General features: G+C 45.4%; 1 protein-coding gene across 1 annotated transcript in view; it reads left to right on the forward strand.

Moving 5' to 3' along the window:
* Positions 1-17,365, forward strand: part of LOC137562270 (uncharacterized) — a 294,902-nt gene that overhangs the window by 90,600 nt on the left and 186,937 nt on the right. Inside the window, exons 7-8 of the mRNA XM_068273603.1 lie at positions 14,853-14,962; positions 17,255-17,319. Of these exons, the coding sequence (XP_068129704.1) occupies positions 14,853-14,962; positions 17,255-17,319 (175 nt within the window). The remainder of the gene's footprint in view (positions 1-14,852; positions 14,963-17,254; positions 17,320-17,365) is intronic.

Raw genomic sequence — 17,365 nt, forward strand, 5'->3', positions numbered from 1 at the left:
CTATATAGCATTCTGTTCACTGTTCTGTGTCTGCTGGGAATAGTGGTACACCGCTCGCTCAGCCACACTATATAGCATTCTGTTCACTGTTCTGTGTCTGCTGGGAATAGTGGTACACCGCTCGCTCAGCCACACTATATAGCATTCTGTTCACTGTTCTGTGTCTGCTGGGAATAGTGGTACACCGCTCGCTCAGCCACACTATATAGCATTCTGTTCACTGTTCTGTGTCTGCTGGGAATAGTGGTACACCGCTCGCTCAGCCACACTATATAGCATTCTGTTCACTGTTCTGTGTCTGCTGGGAATAGTGGTACACCGCTCGCTCAGCCACACTATATAGCATTCTGTTTACTGTTCTGTGTCTGCTGGGAATAGTGGTACACCGCTCGCTCATCCACACTATATAGCATTCTGTTCACTGTTCTGTGTCTGCTGGGAATAGTGGTACACCGCTCGCTCAGCCACACTATATAGCATTCTGTTCACTGTTCTGTGTCTGCTGGGAATAGTGGTACACCGCTCGCTCAGCCACACTATATAGCATTCTGTTCACTGTTCTGTGTCTGCTGGGAACAGTGGTACACCGCTCGTTCAGCCACACTATATAGCATTCTGTGTACTGTTCTGTGTCTGCTGGGAACAGTAGTACACCGCTCGTTCAGCCACACTATATAGCATTCTGTGTACTGTTCTGTGTCTGCTGGGAACAGTAGTACACCGCTCGTTCAGCCACACTATATAGCATTCTGTTCACTGTTCTGTGTCTGCTGGGAATAGTGGTACACCGCTCGCTCAGCCACACTATATAGCATTCTGTTCACTGTTCTGTGTCTGCTGGGAACAGTAGTACACCGCTCGTTCAGCCACACTATATAGCATTCTGTGTACTGTTCTGTGTCTGCTGGGAACAGTAGTACACCGCTCGTTCAGCCACACTATATAGCATTCTGTTCACTGTTCTGTGTCTGCTGGGAATAGTGGTACACCGCTCGCTCAGCCACACTATATAGCATTCTGTGTACTGTTCTGTGTCTGCTGGGAACAGTAGTACACCGCTCGTTCAGCCACACTATATAGCATTCTGTTCACTGTTCTGTGTCTGCTGGGAATAGTGGTACACCGCTCGCTCAGCCACACTATATAGCATTCTGTTCACTGTTCTGTGTCTGCTGGGAATAGTGGTACACCGCTCACCCGTCACTGTATAGCATTGTGCTCTGTGTCGCTGCTGGGAATAGTGGTACTGTATAGCATTTCTGTACTGCCACTGTACTGCTGCCAGTCAGCGTGTACTGTAAGGATAAGTGAAATGAGGAAGAAATCCGGTGAAAGAGGGAGGGGCAAGGGAAGAGGTGTTTCCCCTGACGGTTCACGTACAGGCCACAGGGGAGCACCCAAGAAAACCCACTCAATACCACCCATGTTGTCCAGGACAACAACCCTCACAAATCCAAAAGAACAGGACCAGATAATTACTTGGATGACCTCTCAAGCGTCCAGCAGTGGGTTAAGCAGCACCAGCACATCACGCACGAGGTCCGAGTCCTCAGCCAGTTACAAGGAGCCAGTGGGCACAAAGCTGACACAACCGGCAGCGACACCACGCACACAACTGCCAGATAACCAGTCCGATGAATTACCTCAGGACACAATGGGGTATTCGCAGGAGCTATTCCCAGCCCAACAAACTTCCACCTTTCAAAGGTCAATGGAGGAACAGCCAGAAATGTTGTGCCTGGATTCACAACCGTTAACTGTGGGAAATGTACCGCGCACTGAAATACGAGGCGAGTCCGAAGAGGACTCGGAAACCCAAATCCCAGAGCAATTTGGGCAGGAGGGGTTGCAATTGCAGGAGGTCGGCCGACAAGATCTGGAAGACGACGTTGGAGTGTGCTGCGCAGAGGTTGTTGTGGGGAGCTCTACTCCACGGCGGTGGCCCACAATGACATATGACGAGTTTGAGGAGATGGAAGAGGAGGGTATGGACAATGTGGACAGAGACCCAGATTTTGTTTGTGAACGAGAACATCGCCGTCGTAGCAGCAGCACAGATGAGTCTGTTGAAGAACACACTGCTGCACGAGTTCGCCTTGTGCCACAAGGTAGGCGGCGCGCAATTTCAGGCACCACAAGCGTGGAAGTTCAAGTGAGAGGCAAAAGAGGAGCAAACAGAAATCGCCAGCAAGGAGGCAGGTGCTCCAAAGTCTGGGCTTTCTTTGAAGACTGCACTGAGGATGTTACCATGGCGATTTGCAAGGTGTGCAAGACCCGCCTGAGCAGGGGGAAAAATATTAACAACCTCTCCACCACCAGCATGAGCCGTCACATGCTATCCAAACATCCCACTCTTTGGGCAAACGCGTCAGGACAGGGTACCAGAAACAACACTGCCTCCCTTGGGTTCACCAGACCCGCCTCAGCAGCAGCAGTAGCCCAGCCATTGCGTGGTTCACAACATTCACAAACATCAGACGACGCTGACACTGTCACTTTCCGGAGTAGTGCTCTTGAGGTCTCCCAGTGTTCATCAAACACAACAACCAACAGCCCTTCCGTGTGCAGCGCTACGGTTCAGTTGTCTGTGTCGGAGATGTTTGAGCGCAAGAGGAAATTGCCAGCAAATGACCCCCGGGCCGTGGCAGTAACAGCCAGCATAGCCAAGCTTCTGGCCTGCGAAATGCTGCCATATCGATTGGTGGAGACAAACAGCTTCAAGGGCATGATGTCAGTGGCCATCCCACGTTACGTGGTTCCCAGCCGCTACCACTTTGCACGCTCTGCAGTGCCTGAGTTGCATGAGCACGTGGTCAGCAAAATAACCCGAAGCTTGAAGAATGCCGTTGCCTGCAAGGTTCACCTCACCACTGACACCTGGACGAGTGCGTTCGGCCAGGGTAGATACATCTCCCTTACCGCGCACTGGGTGAACCTTGTGGAGCCTGGCAGCGATTCCTCACCTGCTACGGCACGGGTGTTGCCCACGCCACAAACAGCTGCACCGCCGTCCCTCCCACTGGATAACAGCAGCACCTACCTCTCTGACTCCTTCTCCTCCAACGCATCTCAAAGCTGTACCTCATCCGGAAACGCTAACCCAGCAGCAGTAGGATCGTGGAAGCAGTGCAGCACAGCTGTTGGCATGCGTCAGCAAGCGTTGCTGAAGCTAATCTGCCTTGGGGATAAGCAGCACACAGGGGAGGAAATTTGGAGGGGAATAAAGGAACAGACGGATTTGTGGCTGGCACCGCTGGACCTGAAACCGGGCATGGTTGTGTGTGATAATGGGAGTAATCTCATTCGCGCTTTAAGGTTGGCTAAGCTGACACACATCCCTTGCCTGGCGCACGTGATGAACCTAGTAGTTCAGCGGTTCCTGAGGACATACCCAGGCGTGCCCGATCTGCTGTTGAAGGTGCGTCGAGTGTCCAAACATTGTAGAAATTCCAGTACTGCTTCGGGGGCACTCGCCAAGATGCAGGAGCGCTTCAATCTCCCCCACCATCGCTTGCTGTGTGATGTCCCTACGCGCTGGAATTCTACGCTGCACATGCTAGCCCGCTTTTGCGAGCAGAAGAGTGCAGTGGTCCAGTACATGACGGCGCAGTACCGAGGCGCATCCGGCCAGCTGCCAAGCTTCTGTGGATCCGATTGGGCCAACATGTTGGACCTCTGCCAAGTCCTCCAAAATTTTGAGCAATCCACGTTGCTTGTGAGCAGTGACAACTCTTCAGTCAGCATTACCATACCACTGCTGTGTTTACTGAAGAGGTCGATGTTAAAAATCAAGGAAACAGCTGTCATGATGCAACTGGGGGAATCTGAAGGAGAAAACGATCAGCGTGATGGTACCAACATCAGGCCATCCGCCTCAGGGAACGCTGGCCCCAGCAGCTATGACGAAGAAGAGGAGGAGGAACAGCTGGAGTTGGAGCAGGAATTTCATGCCACCACTGACGAGGGCCAGAGCGGTGCACGTTGGACTTCCACAATTCAACGCGAATGGTCAGCAGAAGCAGACCAGGAGGAAGGTGACGACTATGATGCATCACAACAACTATCACAACGCTCACAAGAGGATGATGAGGATTCTGGTAGGACTCTGGCACACATGGCTCAATTCATGCTAGACTGCATTGAACGTGACCCACGCATTGTGCGCATTCTGGACAACACCAATTACTGGGTTTATACCCTTCTGGATCCACGGTACAAACACAATGTTCCAAAACTGCTTGAAGAAAGAGTCAGACAGGTCAAAATGGAAGAATACCAGCAGGCCCTTGTGGAGACTTTAGAGAGGAGATTGACATCCTCCCCCTCCTCTAGCCAGTTGTACGCAGACAGACTGACTTCCGCAAACCCAGGACGACCAGGAGGGCAGCAAACAACGCAAGCCGCAGCTAGTACCCAAAAGGGAATGGTATCGGCAGTGTCCTTGGAGTGGGAAAATTTTCTGACACCCATGCAGCCGCAGCCCACTGAACAGCAAGCGTGCAGATCCACCTCCAACACCGATCGCCTGGAGAAGATGGTCAAGGACTACATGTCAGATGGCGTAGCTGTGTCGAACCATCCATCTGCACCCTTCAACTATTGGGTATCGAAGCTAGACACCTGGCACGAACTGGCAATGTACGCAATAGAGGTGCTGGCTTGCCCGGCAGCCAGCGTTATGTCGGAACGCTGTTTCAGTGCTGCCGGAGGCATCGTCACAGATCGGCGTATCCGCCTCTCTACAGACAATGCAGACCGTCTGACTCAAATTAAAATGAATCAATCCTGGATTGGAAATGACTACGCAACACTCCAGGACCCCAACCAAGTAACATGACCAATGAACATCTGGGATGGTGTTGCGTTTCCGGGCCCTGTTTATTGAACCTCTCATCTGTATTACATTTATGACTGCATGGCGGCAAAAAGCATTGCTGCTATATCCGCACGCTTTTTGTCCACATGCAAGGCCTGGGTTGTTGTGTCTCACAAAGCGTGGCCTTCTCCTCCTGCGCCTGCTCCTGTTCCATCACGTCTGCTGCTGCTGGGTTAGCGTTGCCGCGTGGTCCCTGTTTATTGAACCACTTATCTTTATTACATTTATGACTGCATGGCGGTACAAAGCATGCTATCCGCACGCTTCTTGCCCTCATGCAAGGCCTGGGTTGTTGTGTCTCACAAAGCGTGGCCTTCTCCTCCTGCGCCTCCTCCTGTTCCATCACGTCTGCTGCTGCTGGGTTAGCGTTGCCGCGTGGTCCCTGTTTATTGAACCACTTATCTTTATTACATTTATGACTGCATGGCCGTACAAAGCCTGCTATCCGCACGCTTCTTGCCCTCATGCAAGGCCTGGGTTGTTGTGTCTCACAAAGCGTGGCCTTCTCCTCCTGCGCCTGCTCCTGTTCCATCACGTCTGCTGCTGCTGGGTTAGCGTTGCCGCGTGGTCCCTGTTTATTGAACCACTTATCTTTATTACATTTATGACTGCATGGCGGTACAAAGCCTGCTATCCGCACGCTTCTTGCCCTCATGCAAGGCCGGGGTTGTTGTGTCTCACAAAGCGTGGCCTTCTTCTCCTCCTGCGCCACCCTCCTCCTGTTCCATCACGTGTGCTGCTGCTGGGTTAGCGTTACCGGTCCCTTTTCCTGGAACCTCTTATATGTATTACATTTATGACTGCATGCCGACAAAAAACATGTTACCTGTGCAAAGAAAACAGACATTTCCCGCATTTAAAAGACAGTTTTCCCTTTGAAACTTTAAAATCGATTTTCTCAAAAACTATAAGCTCTTTTTGCTAATTTTTTTTTCCTCTTGTACCCACTCCCAAGGTGCACATACCCTGCAAATTTGGGGTATGTAGCATGTAAGGAGGCTTTACAAACCACAAAAGTTCGGGTCCCCATTGACTTCCATTATGTTCGGAGTTCGGGTCGAACACCCGAACATCGCGGCCATGTTCGGCCTGTTCGGCCCGAACCCGAACATCTAGATGTTCGCCCAACACTACTTCCTACTTCATGTCTGATCTGAGAATCAGGAAGTTCAGAGCGAGCGGCTGCACTGTAGAAGAGACAGATGGGTTTCAGATGACGGGATCTCTATTGCTTGGATCATGGATAGGTGAGTGAGCGTTTGCCATCTGCTGCTATCATTCTTGCTGCAGCTGTGGTTCTCTGTGGGAAGGGAGGGTGGAGTGGGCAGCGGCAGAGCGCACAGTAGCAGGAGGGGGACCTAGGCTCTGAAGACAATCAGCAGCGCACAGAGCCTGGCTCTGAAGACAATCAGCAGCGCACAGCATCATTTGACAAGACAAGACAAATAACATTTATATCGCGCTTTTCTCCTGGTGGACTCAAAGCGCCAGAGCTGCAGCCACTAGGACGCGCCCTATAGGCAGTAGCAGTGTTAGAGAGACTTGCCTATGGTCTCCTACTGAATAGGTGCTGGCTTACTGAACAGGCAGAGCTGAGATTCGAACCCTGGTCTCCTGTGTCAGCGTCAGAGCCCTTAAAGGGACTCCAAGCAGTGCCTGTGGATATGCCTTTAAGCATACCCACAACTAATTCATTACATCCTCACACCTACCAGCATGATGTTTGTAATTATATCCCCCTGGGTTCCTTATATTTCATTGCATTGTGCTGAATCGAGCTGCCAACTTTGGAGAAAAGTCGTCCTGTGGCCGTGATTTCGATCGTGAAAATATCAAAAACTAAAAGGCATAGAGCAGCCATTTATATATCATTGGAAAGAGGAGAAAAGGAGCTTTAAAATGATATGCATCTTTCTATAGTTACTGCACTGCTCAGAGTCCCTTTAACCATTATACCATCCAGCCACCGCTGACTTTGGAGAAAAGTCGTCCTGTGGCCGCGATTTCAATCGCAAAAATATCGAATACTAAAAGGCATAGAGCAGCTGTTTGTATATCATTGGAAAGAGGAGAAAGAGAGCTTTAAAATGATATGAATCTTTCCATAGTTACTGCACTGCTCAGAGTCCCTTTAACCATTATACCATCCAGCCACCGCTGACTTTGGAGAAAAGTCGTCCTGTGGCCGCGATTTCAATCGCGAAAATATCGAAAACTAAAAGGCATAGAGCAGCTGTTTATATATCATTAGAAAGAGGAGAAAGAGAGCTTTAAAATGATATGAATCTTTCCATAGCTACTGCACTGCTCAGAGTCCCTTTAACCATTATACCATCCAGCCACCGCTGACAGGATGGCAAGGGCTGGTTTATGTGCTAATGGGGCCCCTTTGACTCTGAATGGGGCCCCAAGCGACTGCTTTTGTTGCCTGGTCGGTAATCCGGCCCTGGTGATAGTAGAACGTGCTGCAGTGAGCCAGAACACATTAGATTAGCTTTTGGAACTTGTAGGATGATAAAAAAACAGGATGCAATTTTTGTTACGGAGTCTCTTTAAGTCAGATTTTAAAAAATGAGTTTTACTCACCTGGGACTTCCCTCAGCCCCCTGCAGCTGATCGGTGCCCACGTAGAGTCGCTCCGATCCTCCTGGACCCGCCGGTGGCCACTTCCGGTTTCGCCGCCACCGGTCGTCAGGCTGGGAACGCGAGTGATTCTTCGCGTTCCCAGCTACAATAGCACCCCCTATACTGCTATTGCGGCCTTCCTTGCGAGGCTGCGAGGGCACCGATCAGCTGCAGGGGGCTGAGGGAAGCCCCAGGTGAGTAAAACTCATTTTTTTAATCTGACTTAAGGTTACCTTTAAAGGCTTTTAATGGCTTTCAGGAGAGCGTTGCGTTTTCTGGGCTTTTGGTGGCTTTTGCAGGAAGTATAGGGAAAGGCTGGGCTTTTATGGGCTTTCAGTGGCTTTTGCTGGCTTTCAAACGCCTTCTAGAAACTGCATGTTGCTTTTGAGATGAGACGAGATGCCAGGATCAACTGCCAGGCTTTCATGAAAACCTGCAAAAGCTTGTACTAAACGCTCCCATTCACTTGCATGGGACAGCGGTAGATTCTTAAAAACATTACTTTTAAAATGCTACATTTGATGTCAGCAAAATGTCTGTGTGAACCAGCCCTAAGGTGCGTACACACAGGGCCGGATTTGTACTTTTTACCGCCCTAGGCCAACAGTCGAAAACCGCCCCAGTCAGTGACATGACTATACACTCCGTAGTGCTTCAGAAGATGTCAGCACTATATAAATGCATAATAATAATAATATGGAGGGACATTAGACTGATTATGGTATGAATTAGAGTGTGAGCACCTCTGAGGACAGTCAGTGACATGACTATCTACTCTGTAAAGTGCTGCAGAAGATGTCAGTGCTATATAAATACATAATGATAATATGGTAGGACATTAGACTGTGACTATGGCAGGATTAGAGTGTGAGCTCCTCTGAGGACAGTCAGTGACATGACTATGTACTCTGTAAAGTGCTGCAGAAGATGTTGGTGCTGTATAAATACATAATAATAATACGTTAAGCATTAGATAACGGTAGGGATAAGATTGTGAGTTCCTGTGAGGACAGTGGAAAGACAAGAGAGAGAGAGAGAGAAGGGAAATGATAGAGATGGGGAGGAGGGAAAAGCAAAGGAGAGACAGCACAAGATGGGAGAAGGAGAGAGGGAACAAGATAGGAAAGAGGGTAGGGGGGAAAAAGGACAAGAGAGGGAGAGTGTGAGCTAAAGGAAACTGAAAAGGGTAGAGCAGGAAAGCAGACCTTTTACCTGTCACAGTGGAGTGACCAAATGGGCAATAAATCAGGCAAGATTATTTACTTACACAAGTCAGTGTTAGCAATGCTAGACTCTTCTTTCATCTGTTTTCTAATGACCCGGGAGTGTGCGCAGAGCTTCTGTTCTTGTAGCGCTGTCTATCGGCCATCTGCGTGTAGCTGTCTATTGGCCATCTGCGTGTGATAACCCTGCTCGTATCCCCATCTCAATGTTCCCTTCACTTATTGCTTCACTGGATACCGAGAGCTGCAGATCATTAGCAGCGTGGTGGCTCACAGTGATGATGAGAGAGTCGGTGAGTGAGATTTCTTCCTGTATTCACTGCGTTACTTGGCACAGCTCAGTCACTGTGAACAACCACGCAGCTGGCAATCTGCAGCTCTTTGTATGCAGTGCTGTGAGCGGGGGTGCTGTGAAGGAGAGTGAGCAGGGATTAATCACTAACATCATGCGAGCAGACAGGCCAGCAGCAGTACGAAGACACAAAACACCGCACACAGGGTAAATATGAAGCAGCTGATCGTCTGTCAGCTGCAACGTCGTCCTAGCTCAAGCCCCGCCCTAGGCTACGGCCTACCAGGCCTGCCCACAAATCCGGTCATGCGTACACACCTTTAACAGATGTCGCCCATCGAGGTTTAGGACCTGATGCCTTTGGCGACATTTCTGGACTGAACACAGGCGTGTCAGCTGTGTAGCTGATGATGTGCTGCTTTGTAATGCAGGGGGTGGGGAAGGACAAAGGGGAGATGAGTGGTGCTTTGGTGACATCACGCAGCAGGGCGGGGTGCAAACAATGGGAGCGGCAGGGGAGCGGCATCACTCGGGGTGAGTAGATCCGCTGGGTAGATTGCCGTTAAGGAGTCAGGGGCTGCCGTACAGACATCTAATTATCAGCTGAGGCAGTCATTATTGGAAGCCTCAGCCAAGTCAGGCATGTGTACGGACCTTTAAAAAGAAACATTAGAAAATCAACACACTATACTCCTGCATCCATTCTGCCCAGAGGTAAAAAGGAAGAAAAAGTGATAGAATAAGAAAGTTAGTTGGAAAAGTCAAGCGATAAAGTACTGTATAAGAATAAAGAATTCACAAAACAAGGGTCAGCCACCCTTTAGATCAGGGGTCCCCAACCTTTTTTGACCAGAGGTCCACTTTGATGTAAGACATTCTTTAAAAGGCCCGGCAGACCAGGATGGGGAGAAATCAAGGACTTAACATGATAAAGTGTATATAATATTATATATTTTTTCAAACATTTCTTTCTTTAAAACATACACACCAAATAAGCCCTGATGAAAAACAGCTTCTCAGCAACATAAACAAGGGAAAACAGCACATATAAAAATTACACAGATCCATATCTCCAAACCAGACATTGCAACTAACACCGTCATAGTGGGATGAGTACAGCTAAAATACTAAAGCCTGATTGGCTGAAGCCTCTTAGCCTCCCGGTTTCCCCTCCCACACCTCTGTTCCTCTCTGATTGGCCAATATTTTTCATGCTGAGACAATGCAATTTCTTCTGCAGAGCTGACTTGGAGTGTCTGAAGACTGGGAGGAGGGAGGGCAATTATACACAGACAGAGTAAGGGAGGAAATGATGTCAGGATTGGCTTCAAGATAGACACAGTCAAAATGGAAAATCCTAAGAAGGATTTTCTCTTTTTTTTACTATAGAAAAATAACTGAAATCAAAATGTGGACAGTGCATTACATATGTTAAGTAAGTAAAGCAAGTATTGCTCTACTTATATGTGGTTTTTCTTTTCTGAGATAGTATGGCTGACAGCTCCTCTTTAATGAGATGCAGATGGTCCTCCCAAACCTCCTTAAAGAGACACTGAAGCGAAAAAAAATATGATATAATGAATTGGTTGTGTACTATGAATAAATACTAGAAGATTAGCAGCAAAGAAAATATTCTCATTTTTATTTTCAGGTATATAGTGTTTTTTCTAAAAATTGCATCATTCTATAATATGTGCAGATTACACAACACTCAGCATTCAAAAGGATTCTTTCAGAGCAGTCTGTGAACTAATGACCTCTCCTCTGGCAGAGAAAAAGAAAATTGTTCACTAACAATTGAGATAATAAAAGTCAGAAGACAGCCCTCTCCACGACTTTGAAAGTCGTAGAGCTTAATGGCTTTTTTGCATATACAACTGGAGTTTCTTAACTCTTCTTGTACTGGAAACAATTAGACTGATGTATCTGATCTTAATGTTTTATATTGTAGCTGCACTGCACATACAAATCATAATATCATATTTTTTTTTCCCGCTTCAGTGTCTCTTTAAAGAGAATCTGTATTGTTAAAATCGGACAAAAGTAAACATACCAGTGCGTTAGGGGACATCTCCTATTACCCTCTGACACAATTTCGCCGCTCCTCGCCGCATTAAAAGTGGTTAAAAACAGTTTTAAAAAGTTTGTTTATAAACAAACAAAATGGCCACCAAAACAGGAAGTAGGTTGATGTACAGTATGTCCACACATAGAAAATACATCCATACACAAGCAGGCTGTATACAGCCTTCCTTTTGAATCTCAAGAGATCATTTGTGTGTTTCTTTCCCCCTGTTCTCATGCACTGAAGTTTCAGGCTGCTTGTTTCTTCCTGCAAACAGCTTTGCCCTTGTCTGTAATTCTTCAGTATGTGAAAGCCCAGCCAGCTCAGAGGACGATTTATCCAGCTTGTAAAAGATAAGAGAGAATAGAGAAGCTGCTCTAATCCTAAATAACACACAGGCAGTGTGCATAGAGGGGCCTGGAAGGGGGAGTTCATAGCAGAACCACAACACTGAAGAACTTGGCAGCCTTCCAGACACAGGCCGACAAGTCTGACAGGGGAAAGATACATTGATTTATTACAGAGACAGTGATAGTATAAAGTGCTGCAGTAAGCCAGAACACATTAGAATAGCTTTTTGAACTTGTAGGATGATAAAAAACAGGATGCAATTTTTGTTACGGAGTCTCTTTAAAGGAAATCTAAACTGAGAAGTATATGAATTTTTCCTTTTAAAATACTACCAGTTGCCTGACTCTCCTGCTGATCCTGTGCCTCTAATAGTTTTAGCCACAGCCCCTGAACAAGCATGCAGATCAGGTGCTCTGACTGAAGTCAGACTGGATTAGCTGCATTCTTGTTTCAGGTGCGTGGTTCAGCTACTACTGCAGCCAAAGAGATCAGCAGAATTGCCAAGCAACTGGTATGGTTTAAAACAGTGTTCCCCAACCCTGTCCTCAAGGCCCACCAACAGTACATGTTTTGCAGGAAACCACAAGTATGTACAGGTGGGGTAAATAGTGTTGCAGCAGAGCTGATTAAATACCTCTGTGGATTTCCACAAAACATGCACTGTTGGTGGCCCTTGAGGACAGTTTTGGGGAACACTGGTTTAAGGAAACATCCATACCCTTCTCAGTTAAGGTTCCCTTTAAAGGGAAGGTTCAGGGACAGTGAAAAAAAAAATCCAAATCCACTTACCTGGGGCTTCCTCCAGCCCGTGGCAGGCAGGAGGTGCCCTCGGCGCCGCTCCGCAGACTCCCGGTGGTCTCCGGTGGCGCGCCCGACCTGGCCAGGCTGGCGGCCAGATCGGGCTTCTTCTGCGCTCCGATCTGCGTTTCACGCGGGCGCGATTACATCATCGGACGTCCTCCGGGCTGTACTGCGCAGGCTCAGAACTACTCTGTTGATAGAATCTGGAGATTAAATTTCATTGAGACGAAGTCAGCTGTACTGTACTAAGTGCTCAAAGCAAGTGAGCCCTCGTTTGGCCAACTCAGGTGATGCTATAGCCAGGAGAAAACTCCTCATTTGTAAGTACTGCCAGAAAGGGAGTGTAACCACCAAATCTGCAGTCAACTCGCCCAATGAAATTGCATTCCCATCAGGCCACAAATCTGAATTAACAGTTGTTTGAGGTTTGAAAGTCCTAGGAGAAGGTTCAAACTATGCCCAGGCACAAATCTTTTCTGCAACCTTAAAGAAGAATTGTAGTGAGAGGTATATGGAGGCTGCCATATTTATTTCCTTTTAAGCAATACCAGTTGCCTGGCAGCCCTGCTGATCTATTTGGCTGAAGTAGTGACTGAATCACACCAGAAACATGCATGCAGCTAATCTTGTCAGATCTGACAATAATGTCAGAAACACCTGATCTGCTGCATGCTTGTTCAGGGTCTATGGCTGAAAGTATTAGAGGCAGAGGAACAGCAGGATGCCAGGTAACTGGTATAGCTTAAATGGAAATAAATATAGCAGCCTCCATACACTTCTCTCTACAGTTCTCCTTTAAGGAAGTCAACAGACCTGGTAATTTTGTTTCCTGGTAGCGCCTTCGAAAGCCCATAATAGTAGCCCACATCAGAGGGTGAGATGATATGAAAGGGGGCCAAGCTTGTTCTATCTCCCCGATTCCACGGTAACCAAGCTACATCCGCTCAATAAAACTGCCTTTCCAAAATTGTACCCAATCTTTATCAGAACTATTCCAGTGCCAATCTACCAGTTTACCGATAATAACCACCCGTCTGCTGCGTGGACTTCAAGAGCGCATCATAATTTAGCTTAAAGATATTTGTGAACTCAGAAGGTACCTCTATCCCCAAAAACGATAATATTATATTAATATGCACTGTAATATTATAACATTATAACACAAAAGCAAATAAATTGTAATACAACACATTATTGTGCAACATCAGTGGGAGCCCTGCGCTTTTTTACTTGTTTGCAACTAGCTGGTCCCACCTCGGGGTGATGGGAGACAAAGTCACCCGAAGGGTGTTCCTTATGTCCAGTCTATTCCGCAATCTTGTTTTGGTTGCAGTCACTGCAGAGAATCCTGCTTCACAATGGTAGGATGTTGGAAATGGAAGGAGGCCTTTCAGTGCTTTGGTGGCAAGAGATTTAAAGTTGTCTCAAACATACTTTTCAGACCACCATCATTTGCAAACTCAAGTAGTTGACCCTCTTCTAGTACTGACAAAGTGTATTCATCGTGTTTGTTGACAAATGGGTCACGGATCCATTTATTTCCAGTTCGGGGTCTTTAGAGGTTGGGAAGTAATGCTCAAACTCTTGTAAAAGCTGAGACAGGTGATCCTGCGCCATCTGAGTGAATGAAGGCCCAGGGTTGGTTTCTTCCAGAATGCCTGTCAATGTTAGAAACATGACAGAAACCCCGTTGTTCACATGTCGTTGCCTTAATTCTAGGTCAACGTCACAAATTATTGTGGTTAGAAGTTAAGGGAGGGTAGATACAGCTTGATCCAGGGATGCCAATAATTAGAAAATGTTTTATGTGCGTCTCTCAGGATCCTTATTAGATTTTCATTCATAAAAAAACTGCTCTTACTAGCTTTCACATCTGCGATGTTACCATTAGGCTTCTGCCACATTGGTTTCATTTTTCTTGCTAGAAAGAGGTAGGTAGCTAATGTGTATTGTGGCTTTGTCAGCTTAATACTGGATAAGCATGCATTCATGCACATAGTCAGACACTTCATACAAAACTTTTCTCATGGATGTAATACTACTGAACTATGAGACAAAAGGAAGTTAGCTAAAATGATACCTCCCAACTTTTTGAAATAAAAAAAGAGGGACCCTTAAGCCACACCCCTAATTATTCCCCCCAGCACAACCATAACATAAAGCTTTCATTAAACAAAATAGTAGTTTTAATATTTCAAATCACACTGGTCATTTCTATCCTGGTTCATTATCCTTTATATTAACATTTGGAAATAAGAAATATAACAATTTAATGTATGGGAATAAAGTTTAGAGTCAGTTAAACACATTTTTCAGTAGAAAAATACATCTATTTACACAGATCTGTACATCAGTCCTGAAAGAGGGACACATGAAGAAGAAAGAGGGACAGAGGAATTGGGTCCCCAAAGAGGGACTGCCTCTCCAAAAGAGGGACAGTTGGGAGCTATGGCTAAAATGACAAATGACAGGTTTTATAGGTACTAACAAAGTAAAATGAATGAACCTCTGTAAGTGATATTTGCAGCGTTGCCTCTTTATAAGCCAGTCTGCATGCTAACTTACACTTTATCTTTTAATATATTAATTTACTTTTTACTGTTTATGATTATTTTACAGATATTAATCTGACCAACCTACCTCCATACAACATATCTGTGAACTTTCTCGCCCAGGTGCCATATGATACATCTACTACTGCAATGCTAACAAATCAGACAGTCCTTTGGGTATGTTCTCGCATTGTAAATATGAAGCTTACCTATAAAAGTGCACAAAAACAGAAAAATTACTGTTACAAACTGTTGTACTCAGGCCAACATGTACTGGTAAATATACCTAAAGGTGGCCACAAACCATAAAATTAAAAGATCCAATTTTACACAAATTCAATAATTATGATTGGTTGTTCTGAAAAATCGAAAGCTTTTTTTTCATTCGTTCGAGAAATCTGATCGAATTTCCCGTTTTTATAAGATAAAAGAAGATCAGGAGTGTTGGATTTTTCTGGTCAATTTTTATCAAAATTGTACGGTGTATGGTACATTGTCAGTTACTTGATGTACAGGCCCAAGCAATTTTTTCTGAGTTTTCAATCATTTTTTTCATAATTGGGGAAAAATTTAACACACGTGTGTGGTACATGGGTCAGATTTTTGAGATTTTACAATCAATCAAAAAAACATTGATTACAATTCTTGAATAGAAAAGATATTTTAAAAATTGTATGGTGTGTGGCCACATTAATTCTCCAACTCTGTGGCAGCCACAGTCCTTCTAATATGATGAAAAAGGGAGGGCTATTTGTAACTTTGGGAATCTTTTTACAAATGTAATGCATGGCATGTAGTAAACTCTGCTGACGATAGCGTAATACATTCATTCCTGTGGAATAAAGTGAGGGGGAATGCTTTCTAGTGGCCACTGTGGTAAGGGTGCTATTAATTAGCAAGTGCAGGTTTTCCACCACCTTCTCTGGTTAAGTTGGAGGGGAATTAGATGACGTTTCATTGGATTGGACATTCAGTGGGAGACAGCTAGACAAACAGAGGATCAGTTTGGTGTCAAGACACTCCCCTTGCTCAGTGTACAGTACAATGCATGTTCTAATAATAATGTATGTACATTGTAAGCTACACTAAGGATGAGCTGAGTCTCTTGACCCCAAAACGATCCTCATGGTGCATGGAATCCTTATATAACTTATAAGAAATACTTGGAATAACTCATGGATGAGTGTGCAGACCATTTTCTACTGGTATATTGTATCTGGCATTGGTGCCATTGCCCAGGTCTACCCGCCTCCTCAGCAAGGGCAGCGATCCAGACTACAGCTGTGCTATCTGCCTCCCTACTACTTGGATACTTGTAAGTTCAAAGGATAAAGCATTCTTTTTAAGGCTCCTTTTACACTTTGTGCGGTGCGATTGTAAACAATCGCACGGCCAAGCTGCACCACCTCAGTGCCATCCCAACACAGCGCAGCGCGTTCGGTGTGATAGTCAACTAGGGCTATCACTACTTCTGCAATGGGATGCAGCAGTTTTGTGCAATGTGACGGACTGCCCCAAGTGTAAAAGGGGCCTAAATACCTGCCAGAAGCTGCTTATCAATGTTAAAGCGGTATAAAACTCTGACATATTATTTATTAAAAACATATTTTCCTACTTTTTATATCACATACAGTTATCATATTTGCTTTTGCAATTTACGTATAACTGGTGTATTTCTATTGTATTTCTATTGTAATGTACCAGGAATGATTTCTGAGTACCTCTCTGTGTTCTGGAGTGTCTGCACAGTCAGAGAAGTGTTTACATTCCTCACTTGATACAATTAAGTAAACACAAGATAATGTTAAACACAAGATAATCACAGTTCGGATGCGTCCAGCTTTACCCGCAGGGAGCTTGTAAGTCCTGTGTTTAACTAGTTGAATGCTGTTCTAGAAAAAAAAATGTGGTAGTATATAATATGCTGCAAATACGGTAATCTTTTAGAACAAAGAATAAATGCTGTGTTTTATTCCGCTTTAATACAGCAGGTGGTGTGAAATAAAAATCGTATTAATCTATTAATCTTATTTTTTTAAGATTATAAATGCTGTTTTAGCAATCTTTTAAAAAACACTACAAGGAAGGAAAAACTTAAAAAAATTAATTGCAATACCTGATAGTACCTGATAAATAGAAAGGTTACATTTATTTAATTTATCCTGAGGTTCGGCTTTAATGCATGTCTCAGAACAAACAGCTCATAATGTAACTGTGTAAATCTCTTTGTAAATAAGGGGAGTTAGAAAAATCAGGCCTACAATGATTTTAAATACGCCTTGTTATTCAACAATAAGAAACTTTATGACACACACACACACACACACACACACACACACACACACACACACACACACACACACACACACACACACACACACACACACACACACACACACACACACACACACACACACACACACACACACACACACACACTATTATACTTGTCTTCTCTGCTCTTCATAGGTACAAAATACTTTACTCACAGTTCTGAATGGTACAGTTGCAGCAGCACCCATAACCGTTTTCACGTAAGTACAAAAAAATTGAGAATATTGTATTTTTTTCTCTAAAGTA

The sequence above is a fragment of the Hyperolius riggenbachi genome, chromosome 3 (genome assembly GCF_040937935.1).
Source record: "Hyperolius riggenbachi isolate aHypRig1 chromosome 3, aHypRig1.pri, whole genome shotgun sequence".
NCBI lineage: Eukaryota > Metazoa > Chordata > Amphibia > Anura > Hyperoliidae > Hyperolius > Hyperolius riggenbachi.